Source organism: Chiloscyllium punctatum, chromosome 22 (genome assembly GCF_047496795.1).
Source record: "Chiloscyllium punctatum isolate Juve2018m chromosome 22, sChiPun1.3, whole genome shotgun sequence".
NCBI classification, from domain to species: Eukaryota; Metazoa; Chordata; class Chondrichthyes; order Orectolobiformes; family Hemiscylliidae; genus Chiloscyllium; species Chiloscyllium punctatum.
The window spans coordinates 88,653,642-88,668,463 of record NC_092760.1 but is presented as its reverse complement, the minus strand read 5'-3'; the positions used below and the strand labels follow the sequence as shown (position 1 = coordinate 88,668,463).

The window sequence follows — 14,822 nt, the reverse complement described above, 5'->3', positions numbered from 1 at the left end:
ACCAACCTGAGGCCTCTGAGTATCATAGATCCCAACACCAACCTGAGGCCTCTGAGTATCATAGATCCCAACACCAACCTGAGGCCTCTGAGTATCATAGATCCCAACATGAAATTTCCTGGCTGAGTTAAATATATTGCCTTTTATTTGTGGAGAGATTTTGCAAAGAATAAATGTCATGATTATCTTTTTGGAGGCGGTTTCCATAGAAACGTAAGAAATAAGATCAGTAGTAGATCACTTGGCCCTTTGAGCCTGCTCTGCCATTCAGCCTGTTCCTGCTTTCTCTCCATACCCTTTGACCCCTTTTGCCCCAAGAACTATATCTAACTCATTCTTGAAAACATTTAATGTTTTGGATTTGACCATTTTCTGTGGCAGAGAATTCCACAGGCTCCCTGCTGTCTGGGTGAAGACATTTCCCCTCATCTCAGTCCTAAATGGTCTACCCCAAATCCTTAGATTGTCATCTCCTGCTGGGAAATCCTTCCTGTGTTTACTCTTCTAGTCTTGTTCGAATTTTTTTGGTGTCTATGAGACTCCCTTTTCATTCCTATGAAGTGAATATAGTCCTAACTGATCCAGTCTCTCTTCATATGTGAGTCCTGTCTTCCTGGAATCAGTCTGGTAAACCTTCACTGCACTCCCTCTATCGCCAGAACATCTTTCCTCAGATAAGGAGATAAAACCACTCAAAGTGTGGTCTCACCAAGGCCTTGTGTAACTGCATCAAGACATCCTTCTGTCGTATATGTAGGTCAGGGTCACTGGGCAACTTTGTGGTCTGTGCTGTGAAGAAGCAAGCAATGTGCGTGTAAAAGAAAGAGGAACAGCAATTGATTAGAAGGTAGTTTCATCAAAATAATATTTCTGTCAAGCTCTTTCAAAATTAGAGAACTTGGTTCAGACTGTAGGCATCACGTTGTGTTTATACAGTACTTGGAGCATTGATTCCTGTCCCACATGGCACATGCATGCACAGGCACAGTGACACATAGACACACACAAAAACGCATACAAACACATATGTGCATGCATGCACAGTGGCACAGGTGCACACACAGACACAAACACAGAGGTGCATGCACAAACTCTCTCTCTCTCTCTCTCTCTCTGTCTCTGTGGCTATCTTTCTCTGTCTCTGTCTCTCTCTCTCTCTGTCGCTCTCTTCTCCCTCTCTCTCTGTTTTTGTTCAGTGCTCCTTCCACTGTATTTTTGACAGTCACCTGCAATGTGATGAAGTTGTTGAACTGGTCAACCTGTTGTTGACCGACAAATTGTTTCCTCTTGAGCACATCCTGTAGCTTTTAAAAATGTTTTTAAAAAAATACGTTGTGAAATATTATGATTTATTATTCTCCTTTAAGCTTATAAAGCTGATGGGCGGCTTTCAGTGGTTAGCATTGCTGTCTCACAGCACCAGGGACCCGGGTTCAATTCCAGCCTCGGGCAACTGTCTCTGTGTGGAGTTTGCACATTCTCCCAGTGTCTGTGGGTTCCCTCTACGTGCTCTGGTTTCCTCCTACAGTCCAAAGGTGTGCAGGTTAGGTCAATTGGCCATGCTAAATTGCCCCCAGTGTTCAGGGATGTGTATGTTAGGTGCATTAGTCAGAGGTAAATGTAGAATAATAGGCTAGGGGAATGGGTCTGGGTGGGTTACTCATTGGAGGGTCAGTGTGGACTTGTTGGGCTGAGTGGCCTGTTTCCACACTGTAGGGATTCTACAATTATCAAATTGTTTCCAGTTTTTACATTGATCAAGTAGAATTGGGACAAGAGCTGTTGATTCACTGAGTGTTTAAACAATGCTATCAAGTCAAAGCCATACTTTGGAGAGCTCGTCCTCTGAGTGACCACAACAGAGTCACACTACTTCCTCACATACCTCGTGTCTGTAATCACAGGGTACACTGAGTCAGCCAGAATCAGGTAGCACTCTTTGTTTCAATTGAGCACAGAGGAATGCTCTGTAAAACACATGCAATGTATAAATATATCATAAAACTAATTTCTCAGAAATCCCGATATGAGTTGTATTCAGAAGTTCCAGCACATAAATCTGCACAGTCAAAGGCTGGGACAGCTGCATTTATTCACATAAATATACCTTTTTTTCAAGTAACAATTTTTTTTTTATTGAAGCAATATTTTTCATCTACAATCCATTGCGTAAATAGACTCTCATTCCAGTTGTGGTGAGGCACATTTAAGCATGCAATATTGTTATGTTGCTTTCCATGTGATTCTAACCCTGACTTTACATGATACATTGCAAGACTGATCCCATTCCCCCAGTGGGAAACTTCTTACAGTTGCTAAGACCAGTGGTTTGCTAAATAACTTTGCAAACTTTATCCAGAGAGTGTGGCTCTAGTAGTGCAGTTGGGTAGTACATGGTACTTGCAGCAAGCCAACACAGACTGAATGGGCTGAGTGGCCTCCTTCTGTGTAGTAACTATTTCTATCTGCACAGCAAGGAAGGTATGTTTAACTGAATTCCAGTTCCAATCTTACCCATGAACCCTTCCATTACATATAGCTGGGAACATTGATCGTGAGTGGCACTGGACGAACCAGGGCTAATTTTAATAAACCAGAATATTTGTAAGGAAGCTCAGAACAATGTGGACATGTATCAACTGCATGTTGGAATAGAATTATTTTTGTCAAATGAGAGGTGCTCTTTGGTTGCTTGATCAGAAAGAATTGCATTGGAATTGAGCCTACTACAGATCACTAGTTGCACGCTTACCAAACAGAAAATGACTGAGATATTCATCTGTATTGACCACATATTATTGGGTGCTAAGTGGCCTTCTAAAGATCCAGTTGTACAGGAAGTCCACACACATTGCAGGCTTCAAATGGCATCAAGAAACCATAGCTGGAGTCCATGGAAGTCAGAGGAAAATCTCTCTGCTGGTTGGAGTCATACTGGCACAAACCAAAATGGTTGTGGTCATTGGAGGTCAGTCATCTCAGCTCTAGCACATCTCTGTATGAGTTCCTCAAGGGAATTAGATTACTTACAGTGTGGAAACAGGCCCTTCGGCCCAACAAGTCCACATCGACCCGCTGAAGCGCAACCCACCCAGACCCATTACCCTACATTTACCCTTTCACCTAACACTACGGGCAATTTAGCATGGCCAATTCACCTAACCTGCACATTTTTTTTTGGACAGTGGGAGGAAACCAGAGCACCCGCAGACACGGGGAGAATGTGCAAACTCCACACAGTCAGTTGCCTGAGGCGGGAATTGAACCCGGGTCTCTGGCGCTGTGAGGCAGCAGTGCTAACCACTGTGCCACCCATGCTGGGCTAACCATCTTCAGGTGCTGCATTAATGGCATTCCCTTCATCAGAAGTGGGAATGTTTGTCAATGATTGCACAACGTTCAGCATTATTCACAACTCCTCACATACTGAAGCAGTCAAATACAGCGAAGTCCTGGACAATATCCAGGCTTGAGTTAAAAATCAGTAAATAACATTCATGCCACACATGCCAAGCAATGACCATGTCCAAAAGGAGATAATCTCACTACTGCATTCAATAGTATTTCTATCATTGAACCCCTCATTCTGAACATCTTGGGGAGGGTTACCAAAGACCAGAAACTGGAACCGCCAATATCAATCCAGTGGCTACAAGGGCAGGTCAGAGGCTAGAAATACTGCAGCAAGTAACTCGCCTCCTGACTCCCCAAAGCCTGTCCACCATCTACAAGGCACAAGTCAGGAGTATAATGGAATAGTCCTTCCTTGCCTTGATAAGCGTAGCTGAAAGTGTGTTGCTGGAAAAAGCGCAGCAAGTCAGGCAGCATCCAAGGAACAGGAGAATCGACGTTTCGGGCATCAGCCCTGCTTCAGGAATGGTACTCCTTCCTTGCCCTGATAAGTGTAGCTCCAACAATACTTGGAAAAAGCTTGGCAGCATCCAGAATAATGCAGGATACCTTCATCATAAACATTCACACCTTCCACCACTATTGCTCTATAGCAGCAGAATGTATCTCTCCAAGATCCATAGACAGCACCTTCCAAACCCTTGACCACTATCATCTAGAAGGACAGGAGTAGCAAGTACATGGGAACACCACTCCCTGCAAGTTCCCCTCCAAGCCACTCACCATCCTGACCTGGAAATATATGGCCTTCAGTGTTGATCGGTAAAAACCTTGGAACTCCCTCCTTAACTGCATTGTAGGTCTACCCAACAGCACCTGGATTGTGATGGTTCAAGAAGGCAGCTCATCAGTACCTTCTCAAGAGGCAACTTGGGACAGCCAATAAATGTTGGCCCAGCCAGCGACACCCATGTCCCATAAGTGAATGAAGAAAAAGTGCACTGTGCACCTTATCAATGAAGGCCAAAATAAATATTTAGTGTCGCTGAAGTAGACATGTGATCGCTTTTGGCTATACAAGTTGTGTACCTAACAAATTATTTGAGACCCACGCTTCAATATTACTTTGTCCAGAGGGAACTAACATAGGCTGAATTCAAGAAAATCAAAGATGTGCTTAACTTTTAAGCAGCCCAAAACCACAGCCCTCACATACCCCCGTAACCAGTTAAGCCGAAGCCAACAGGGGTAAAATTATACTCTATAATTATCTGAATGTACAACTGTCCTCCCAAAAATATTTAAATAATGCCGATTGCTTCTGGTAGACCATGTTAATCACCACCAATCCCATTCATCTCTCCTCTCTATTGAGCAGTCTCCAAGCACTTTCCTGCTCCTCAAATGCCTCGTGATTGGATTGCCCCTCTGACAGGTTCCCCAAAACCCCAGCAGCAGGGGTTAGACACAGAAGTTGGGACACCCAGGTTTCTATGTAAGTCATTCTTCCGACCAACCTCTCATGACAGTATCTTAAACCAAAGTACACAGATTCTGGAGATCTGAAATCAAAGCAGAAAGTGCTGGAGAAACTCAGCCAGGCTGGCATCATCTGTGGAGAGAGAAACTGAGTTAAAGTTTTGAGTCCATTAGGACACATCTCCAAGAAACTCTTGATCTCTCTCCACAGATGCACCTAGACCTGCTGAGTTTCTCCAATGCTTTTTGTGATGAGAAAACATGGAGGAAGCAATTAGGAAGCAGTGAGGTATGTTTCCTGGAATAGAAGCAGGCCAGCCCACCGAGTTTGTACTTTTCCACACAGCTCATCTTCTTCAAGACACATTTATATCTTGCTTTGGTCGCATTTTACAAAATAGAGGTATGAATTAGGGGCAGGAGTCAGTAGACCCATCAAGCCTGCCCAACTATTCGATAAGATCATGGCTGACCTGCTCCCTCCACATTCCCACTTACCCTCATTTATCTCATTGAAGTATATCACATTATTAAGGGGCTTGACAGGGTAAATGCTGACAGGATCGTTTCCCCTCATGGGGGAGTCCAGGATGAGAGGGGACTGTCTCAGAGTAAAGGGACACCAATTTAAGACTAAGATGAAGGGGAATTTCTTCTCAGAGGTTTGTAACTCTTTGAGACTCCTTGCCACAGAGAGCTGTGGGGGCAGAGACTTTGTGTATATTAAGGCTGAGATAGACTCTTGATCAGTCGGGGAATCATGGGTTATGGGGAAAGGGCAGGAAAGTAGACATGAGGAATGTTGGGTCAGCCATGTCCTACTGAGTGGTGGAACAGGCTCTTGGGGTGGAACAACCTTCTCCTGTTCCTATTTATTATGGTCATACGGTCTTATCCTAGTAATCTTTGACCCTCTAGGTCATCAAGAATCTATCCACCTCTGCCTTCAAAATAGTCAATGACTATTCAAAGACACAGCTTCCACCATCTTTTGAGGAAAAGACTCATGACGCTGTATGAGTTAAAAATTCTCCTCATCTCTGTCTTAAATAGACAACCCATTACATGTAAGCTATGACCCCTTATTCCTGATTCTCCCACAAGTGAAAGCATTGTTTCCATTTGCACCCTGTCAAGACCCCTCAGGATCTTATATGTGTCGGCCAAGTTACCTCTTAGTCATCTAAACACCAGGAGACACAAGCTTTCCTGAGAAAACGACCCATTCATTCTAAGTAATAGTGAACAAAATAGGTAACAATCATTCGCTGGTTCATTGCTCAGGGCAATGCCTTGAACAATCAAAATCAATCTGCTTTCTCTGAACAAAGTTAATGGTCAGTCAGTGATAACTGCTGCATTCTCCATAGAATTGCCTCTGCCAATTAGTGTCCACATACTAACCAATCAGCACGCTCCTCTCTCACATATAAATTTGAGTTGTCCTATTTATTGGAATTCTTGTGATGTGTCCTGACACGTGGAAGATGAAACATGAAACAAAATGTCAAATATCTTTTTCAGCAATCATTAATTTCTGTACTACCAAACAACTAAATTGTCAGTTATTAATTGTTATCAGATAACTTTGAAATGCATATGACTGTGGATGCATTAGAAATGATAGTTCCAATTCTTAGTGTTTCCAAATGGCTACACTCTGTTAATGTCTCTCCTTCTCTTCTGCTTGCCCAACCCAGTCTTGAGAAGACTATCAGGTGATGCAATTAAATCTTCCTAAATCAATCCATTCAAACTGATTTGTTACCAATTACGGAGACTTTCTTTTGTTCTGTGCATGTATTTTCAGGTGTTTTTGTACCTGTGCGTGCCTGATGTTTGTCACAAGTTGCTACCTGGCTATGTTGGTGGAGTACAAGATGGAGCATGTACTCCTGCTGGTGAGTGAATTTTTCAATTTGTTTTCTTAATCCTGTCAGAAAACATTCAGACTACTTTGTTTTGAAAGATCATAGATAGCAACAGGGATGAGCGGAGATGGTCATTGTGGTGGAATAATACTTCAGGATTTCTTTTCATTCTAAATTTCAGCCTGGCTGCCTTAAACAGTTTTCCACTTGACCTAATACTGACAGTGCAAAGTTTGCTTTTGGTAATATCTATTAACTATTTGAACATGAAAGGAATTTACTTGTATTCCAAAGCAGATACTTGCATTTTTCACATTAATTCTTAAAGTTCACCAATGTAGATTATAAATTTATAGAGGTGGTACAGCACGTAAATAGAATCTTTGGTTCAACTTGTCGTGCCGATCAGATATCCTAACCTAATCTAATCCCATTTGCCAGCATTGGGCCAATATCCCTCTAAACCCTTCCTATTCATGTACCCTTCTAGATGCCTTTTAAATATTGTAATCATACTCCCGCTCCACCACTTCCTTGGCAGCTATTTCCATGCACGCACCACCCTCTGCGTGAAAACGTTGCCCCTCAGATTCCTTTTAAATCTTTGCCCTCTCACCTTAAATCTCCAGTTTTGGACTCCACTACCGCAGGGGAAAGATCTCATCTATTTATCAGTTCCATGTCCCTCTTGATTTTATAAAATTCTTTAAGGTCACCCCTCAGCCTCTGATGCTCCAATGAAAATATCCCCAGCCTATTCAGCCTCTCCATATTGCTCAAATTCTCCAGTTCCAGCAACATAATTGTAAATCTTTTCTGATCTCTTTCACGTTTAACAATATCTTTTCTATAGCAGAACTGAACATAATATATTCTGACCCCATTTTGATTGCATGCCAGATCACAAAGAGTTTAGAGGAGATGTCAGAGGTAGGTTCTTTACTCAGAGAGTGGTGGGTGAGTAGAATGCACTGCCAGCAGCAGCAGTAGATTCAGATACATTCGGGACATTTAAACGACTCTTGGATAGGCAAATGGAAGATAGTACAATAAAGGGTATACAGGTTAATTTGATCTTAGAGTAGGATAGAAGGCTGTCACAACATTGAGGGTTGAAGGGCCTGTACTGTACTGTATGTTCTATGTAATTCAACATCTCCGGATTTCTGGACAGATTGGTGGGACCACTGGGAGGAACAAAACCTGTTTGATCTTGCCCTTGGGTGAATAATAAGGCATGTAGGAGTTTGCATGGGTAGGATTGAGTGAAGGCTTCTGGTGAAAAGCTCAGGTGGTTCTGGTTTGTCCATTGAGATTATTGCCCTTCAGAGGTAAATCACTGTGATCTTGGGGGTAATTTTGTCCTGTGTGAGCCTTCAAGAAATGCTGCTAGACTTTGGCATTCCCTGTAACAAGCTGCAACTTTATATTTTCTTTTTCTTCCCAGTTGGGTGGCATGGGACACCCAATGGTTCAGTGGTTAGCACTGCTGCATCACAGTGCCAGGGAACCGGGTTCGATTCCACCCTTGGGCACCTGTCTGTGCGGAGTTTGCAATCTCCCTGTGTCTGCGCGGGTTTCCTCCCACAGCCCAAAGATGTGCAATTAGGTGGATTGGCCTTGCTAATTTCAGGGTTACAAGGATGGGGTGGGTCTGGGAGGGATGCTCTTCGGAGGGTTGATGTGGACTTGATGGGCTGAATGGCCTGCTTCTGCATTGTTGTGATTCTGTGAAGTGAGAATGAATCCAAGAATCAATTGGATTGGTTTGACTGGGGATTGCCGATAGTCATTCCTTCTGAGCCCGTTTCAATGATGAAGCTGAGAAGACAATACCATGACACACATTCTGGGTGGGCTGGTCAGGCAGCCTCCGAGGAGCAGGAGAGTCAACATTTTGAGCATGAGCTCTTCTCAGTAATGGTGATTCCTGAAAAAGAGCTAATACACAAAACATCAACTCTCCTGCTCCTCAGATGCTGCCTGACCTGCTGTGCTTTTCCAGCACCACACTCTCGACTCTGACTCCAGCATTTTGTAGTCCTTACTTCCTCCATATTTTGGGTGGGGCCAAAACAGATCTTTGAGCTCACACATTGACATGTATTAGCTGATTATTGTTGGTATAAAACCCTTATGTCATATAGAGTTAGCCACGACTCACTGTTGCCTCTGGAGTTAAATGGTTAAAGAGAGCTGACCCCTAAAATCCAGGCTGACACTCGACAGCAGATTCACAGAGAGCTGTGTTCCATAAGGTGCTGAATTTCAAATGAGTCATCAAAACAAATCCCTGTCTGCTTTCTGATTGGACAGAAAGATTCAATGAACAGGAACTTCTCCCAGTGTCCTAGCCAATGCTTAACCCTTACCCAATGTCAGGAGAAGAGACTGTCTGGTCATTTTCACCTTGCAGCTCCTGGGAGGTTTTTTAAAACTAATTTCTGGGATACTGGTGTCACTGGCTGGGTGAGAATTGATGGCGCATTGCTCGTTTTCTGTGTACAAATTGGTTGCCACTTTTCTAACAACAGTGACAGTGTCTCAAAGGTATTTAATTGCAATGTCCTTCGGTCAGGAAATCCATGGCTGAGTGTCCCTTTTGCTTTCAGAAACATTTGATAAGCTACCGCATGTTAGGCTATTAATAAGCTGAGACCATGGTGCTGAAGGTCGTGTATTAGCACGGACAGATGATTGATTGATTCATAAGGGGAGCATTTTTATAATGCAGCCTGGGGCTAGTGAAATGCCACAAAGATTACTGCTGGCGCTATAGTTCGTTACATTATGTATACATGACTTGGATGAAAAAAAATGTGCCAATAGCCAAGTTTGCAAATGACACAATAAGTGGGAAAGCAATTGATGAGGATGACTTAAAAAAAAGTGTTTGTGGAGGGTTATGGACAGATTGAGAGGGTATGCAACAGCTTAGCAAAAGGAATATAATGTGTGAAAATTTTATGCACTTTGGCAGGAGGAATAGAGGAGCTGAATTCTATTTAATTGGAGAAAGACTTTAGAAAGCTACAACACAGAGGGATGTGGGATCCCTGTGCATGAATCAGAAAAAGCTAGCATCCAAGTTCAGCAGGTAATAAGGAAGGCAAACGAAATGCTGGCCTTTATTTCAAAGGGAATGGAGTATATAATAGGGAAGTCTTGCTAAAACTGGACAAGGCATGAGTCAGACCAGAGCTGAAATACTTTGAACAGTTTGGGTACCTTATCTAAAGAAAGATACTCTGGCATTGGAAGTCGTACAGAGAAGATTCACTTGGCTGATCCCAGGTATGGACTGTCTTATGAGGAGTGATTGATTAGATTGGGCCTGTACTCAGTAGAGTTCAGAGAGTGAGAGGTGATTTAAATACACTCGATTCTTAGGGGGCTTGACAGAGCCGTCATGGAAAGGTTGTTTCCCCTTGTGACAGGGTCTAGGACCAAAGGTTATCATCTCAGAATAAAGGGTCACCCATTTAAGACACAGATGAGAGAAATTTCTTCTCTTGAAGGAGAGTAAATCTGTCAAATTCTTTACTGCAGAGGACTTAGAGGTTGGATGTTAAAGCATATACAAGGCTGAGATAGACAGATTTTTAATCAATAGTTATGGGGAAAATGCAGGTAAGTGGAGTCGTGGTGGGCAATTTAGCATGGCCAATCCACTTAACCTGCACACCATTGGACTGTGGGAGGAAACCGAAGCACCCAGAAGAAACCACACAGACATGGGGAGCATCTGCAAACTCCACACAGACAGTCGCCTGAGGGTGGAATCAAACCCGGGTCCCTGGTGCTGTGAGGCAGCGGTGTTAATCACTGAGCCACCGTGCCAACTCCATAGCTTCATGTACACCATTACTGACATGAAACTTTACAATCTAGATTCATTAACTGAAACCAAACTCCATTAACTGTCTTTGTGGGATTTAAACCCATTTCTGGAGGAGAATTATCCTGACACCTGATCTGAATTTCTAGCTGTCCTGTGTGTGGGGTCTGCGGCCAAGTTATGCTGCAGGTAATTTGTGATCTGATCACAGGTCTTATTGGTTAATGACAAAGTGAAAATGTGTTGCTGGAAAAGCGCAGCAGGTCAGGCAGCATCCAAGGAGCAGGAGAATCGACGTTTCGAGCATGAGCCCTCCTTCAGGAATCAGACTGTGCTGCCTGACCTGCTGCGCTTTTCGAGCAACACATTTTCAGCTCTGATCTCCAGCATCTGCAGTCCTCACTTTCTCCTAATGACAAAGTGAGCCATCCTTCAGCTTCCCAAGCTCTGGATCCTTTCCTAAGTCACTTGGCCTCTCTAGTTTTCTCTTTTTTCCTCCTTTAAGGCACTCCTTACAATCTGCACCTTTGCCCAAATCTTTGCTTATCTCCCTTTGTAATAATATAAATGCCTAATATCTTCCTTTGTGGTTCTGTGTCAGATTTTGCTTGTTACCGCTCTGTGGGATTTGTTGTGACATGAAAAATCTTATCTAAATGCAAGTTGTTATTTGTTTGAGTCAGTTCGAGAAAGATTAAGATGAAGATTATTACAATATTTTCAGAGTTGTTTTCAAAAGACCAAGAACCTTAAAATAGTATATTCACCTGACAGGTCTGATCAATAAATATGAAGTCAATGGACTACAGGCATGGATTATTACCCACGTGCTCTGGATTGCCAATGCCAACTATTTTCATTGGTTTTCTCCCACAATCCTGTTTGATAATTGGATTCCTCTGTTGTGGTGTGCCAACATTCTGGGCTATACTGTGGCAACATTTGCTATGATGAAGGCATACCTCTTTCCCACTAATGCCAACGACCGGTAAGAATTTAATCTGTAACAGTGATTCGAAGAATTATTCAATGACAGCCTTGTTCTTGGTTTGTCTCTCTGTGTTCTTTTTGGTATATTGGAGAGATTTATGAAATAGTACGGGATTGCCAGTGAGCAGACTGCCTGATGAAGTGCTTTTGCCCGAAACGTCGATTTTCCTGCTCCTTGGATGCTGCCTGACCTGCTGTGCTTTTCTAGCACCACTCTGATCTAAACTGCCATTATAAATATCTTTGGCACTGTATCCCCTCTCTACAAACTGCTATTACCACCTCATTCGTTGCCCCTCAGACCTTCTGAACTACTTCCTTTGTCTCCAAATTCGTCTTCAAAACCATTGCTTCCAACTCAGAACTTTGGTGAGGTTTTCAACTCTCCCACAGCATTGACGCAACTCTAAAGAGAGCCATATGATTGCCTGTGACCGTGCTGCATTTTCCCTCTTCCAGCTGCTCCTTCCTCTCTCTAGCTTACAGCAAGTTTACTGCCCCTCTGTCAGAGCAGACTCAATGGAAAGTGTGGCCTAATTCTATGATGTTGTAATATTTTATGGCCATCCAACCACAAATGTCAGACCTTTATTTTGCACTTAGCCTTTGCACGTTTGGGTAGGTTATCTCTTCTATTAAAATCTATCCGTAAACCCAATATTGCCACTTAGCTGCAGGGCCAGACAGTAATCTATAATGCAACACACATCACAACAAATAGATGGTAGACAACAAGCTAACAAACATTCAGAACTTCATTGTTTGCATCCTTTATCTATCCAAGGCCAATTACCTTTTCCTCGTTTGTGTGGTGTGCCTTGCTGACTTGATCTGCAGCAATGGGACCAACTTCCACATGTATGGTGACAAGAAACCTCCACCAAATCTCGAATGAACCTCGTTACCTTGACAATATTGGACTGAAACACTGAAACAGGAAAGCCATCATCTTCTGTTCTACTGAAAGCTATTAGAATTCAGTTTGCATTTCAAACATTCAGTATTTATTCAGGAACAGAAATTATCCATTCAGAATTCCCCATGAGTATTCCGTCAAATCAAGGCAGATCTGTCAGTTAACTCCAGTTACCTGCCTTTCAACTATATCCCTCGATGTAGTTGAGGGATTTTTCACTTTGTTTTTCCCCCCAGTTAAGCTGTATTTAAGCTCAGCGTTGAGCTGCTGCCTTCACCTGAAGTTACCAACTGTGGTTAATTGTATTCCCAGAGATTTTAATACATGGCTTCCAATTACTGTGTCCATTTAAGAATCCTTCATTAATATTTCTCCAAATTAAAAATTTGTATTTTTTAAATATGCTTTGTTTTTCTTGTTGGGTTTGCTCAAAATTCTTCTGTAATTCTAGAAGGCTCCATGGAAGTCCTGGGGTGTTAGTGACTCTGGCCCCACATCAACATCCCCAAAGTGGATCAGATTTTCACAAACCACAGTACCCTGTTCAACCTTGAGTTGAGCTTCTAGGTCCAGACTATGAATATCATCAGTTCATTGGTTGCTGTTTATCCTGCGTTGGGCCATCTGCGTTGAAGTCTTTATGACCCCAGGCCTAATGATTCTAATCATGGCTGGCTGGTTTCCCGTCCTTCACCCTTCGTAAAACATCAGCTCCTCCAGATCTCTTACACTGGAATCTGATTTTGTGCAAACTCCTGTTCGCCATTCCCTCTCCTTTCATTGGTTTCCAGTCAGTCAGTGCTTCAAATGTAAATTCCTCCATCAGAAATTGAGATCAGTCCGTATTCTCTCTCTTTTGTCTATTAGCAACATTCTCCAGCATCACATGTAAGGGGGAAGAAGGGATGTAGTGATATTAGAACATAGAACAGTACAGCACAGTACAGGCCTTTCAGCCCTCTATGTTGTGCCAGCCTTTTATCCTACTCTAAGATCAAACTCATCTGCATGCCCTTCATTGTAATACGTTCCATTTGCCTATCCAAGAGTCTAATGTCTCTGACTACTACCACTGCTGGCAGTGCATTCCAAGCATCCACCACCCTTTGTGTAAAGAACCGACCTCTGACATCTCCCCTAAACCCTCCTCCAATCACCTTCAAATTATTCCCCCTGTGATAGCCATTTCCACCCTGGGAAAAAGTCTCTGGCTATCCACTCTATCTATGCCTCTCATCATCTTGTAGACCTCGATCAAGTGACCTCTCATCCTCCTTCATTCCAATGAGAAAAACCCAAGCTCCTTCGACCTTTCTCCATAAGACATGCCCTCCAGTCCAGGCAGCATCCCGTTAAGTCTCCTCTGCACCCTCTCTAAAGCTTCCACATTCTTCCTATAATGTGGCAACTAAAACTGAACACAATATTCCAAGTGTGGTCTAACCAGGATTTGTTTTAGAGCTGCAGCATAATCTCGTGGTCTTAAACTCAATCCCCCTGCTAATGAAAGCCAACATACCATATGCTTTTTTAACAACTCTGTTAAATTGGGTGGCAACTTTGTAGGATCTATGGGTGTGGACCCCAAAATCTCTCTGTTCCTCCACACTGCCAAGAATCCTACCTTTAACCCTGTATTTCTGCATTCAAATTCAACCTTCCAAAATGAATCACTTCACACTTTTCCAGATTGAAAAGTGAGACTGTAGATGCTGGAAATAAGAGTTGAGTGTGGTGGTGGAAAATTACAGCAGGTCGGGCAGCATTCAAGGAGCAGGAGAATCAACATTTCAGACATAAATCCTGATGAAGGGCTTATGCCAGAAACGTCGATTTCCCTGTCCCTCAGATGCTGCCTGACCTGCTGTGCTTTTCCAGCACCACAATCTCGACTCAGAGTTGTGATCACTATCACAGAGAGATCTGACACCCGACCTGGTCCATTGCCAAGCACCACATCCAAATTGGCCTCCTCTCTAGTTGGCCTATTTCCATAATGTCATAGAATTACCAGTGTGGAGTAATGGGTTTGATTCCCACCATGGCAGATGGTGAAATTTGAATGAATTAAAATTTGAAATTAAAAACAAACGTAAAAACCCATTTGGTTCATTAATATAATTTAGGTAAGGTTATCTGCCAATCTTACCTGATCTGGCCTTTAGAGTCGAGAGTGTGATGCTGGAAAAGCACAGCAGATCAGGCAGCATCCGAGGAGCAGGAGAATCGACATATTGGGCATAAACCCTTCATCAGGAATTAGGCTGGAAGCCTTGGGCGTGGAGACATAAATCAGAGGGGGGGGGGTGGGGCTGGGAAGAAGGTAGCTAAGAGTGCAATAGATGGATGGAGGTGGGGGTAAAGGTGATAGGTCAGA

At 43.0% G+C, this 14,822-nt stretch overlaps 1 protein-coding gene across 5 annotated transcripts in view; it reads left to right on the top strand.

Annotated features, from left to right (window-relative positions):
- Window positions 1-14,822, top strand: part of dhcr7 (7-dehydrocholesterol reductase) — a 44,128-nt gene that overhangs the window by 18,624 nt on the left and 10,682 nt on the right. For all 5 annotated transcript variants that reach the window (XM_072592795.1, XM_072592796.1, XM_072592800.1 and 2 more), the window contains exons 4-5: window positions 6,641-6,731; window positions 11,314-11,527. In XM_072592795.1, the coding sequence (XP_072448896.1) occupies window positions 6,641-6,731; window positions 11,314-11,527 (305 nt within the window). The remainder of the gene's footprint in view (window positions 1-6,640; window positions 6,732-11,313; window positions 11,528-14,822) is intronic.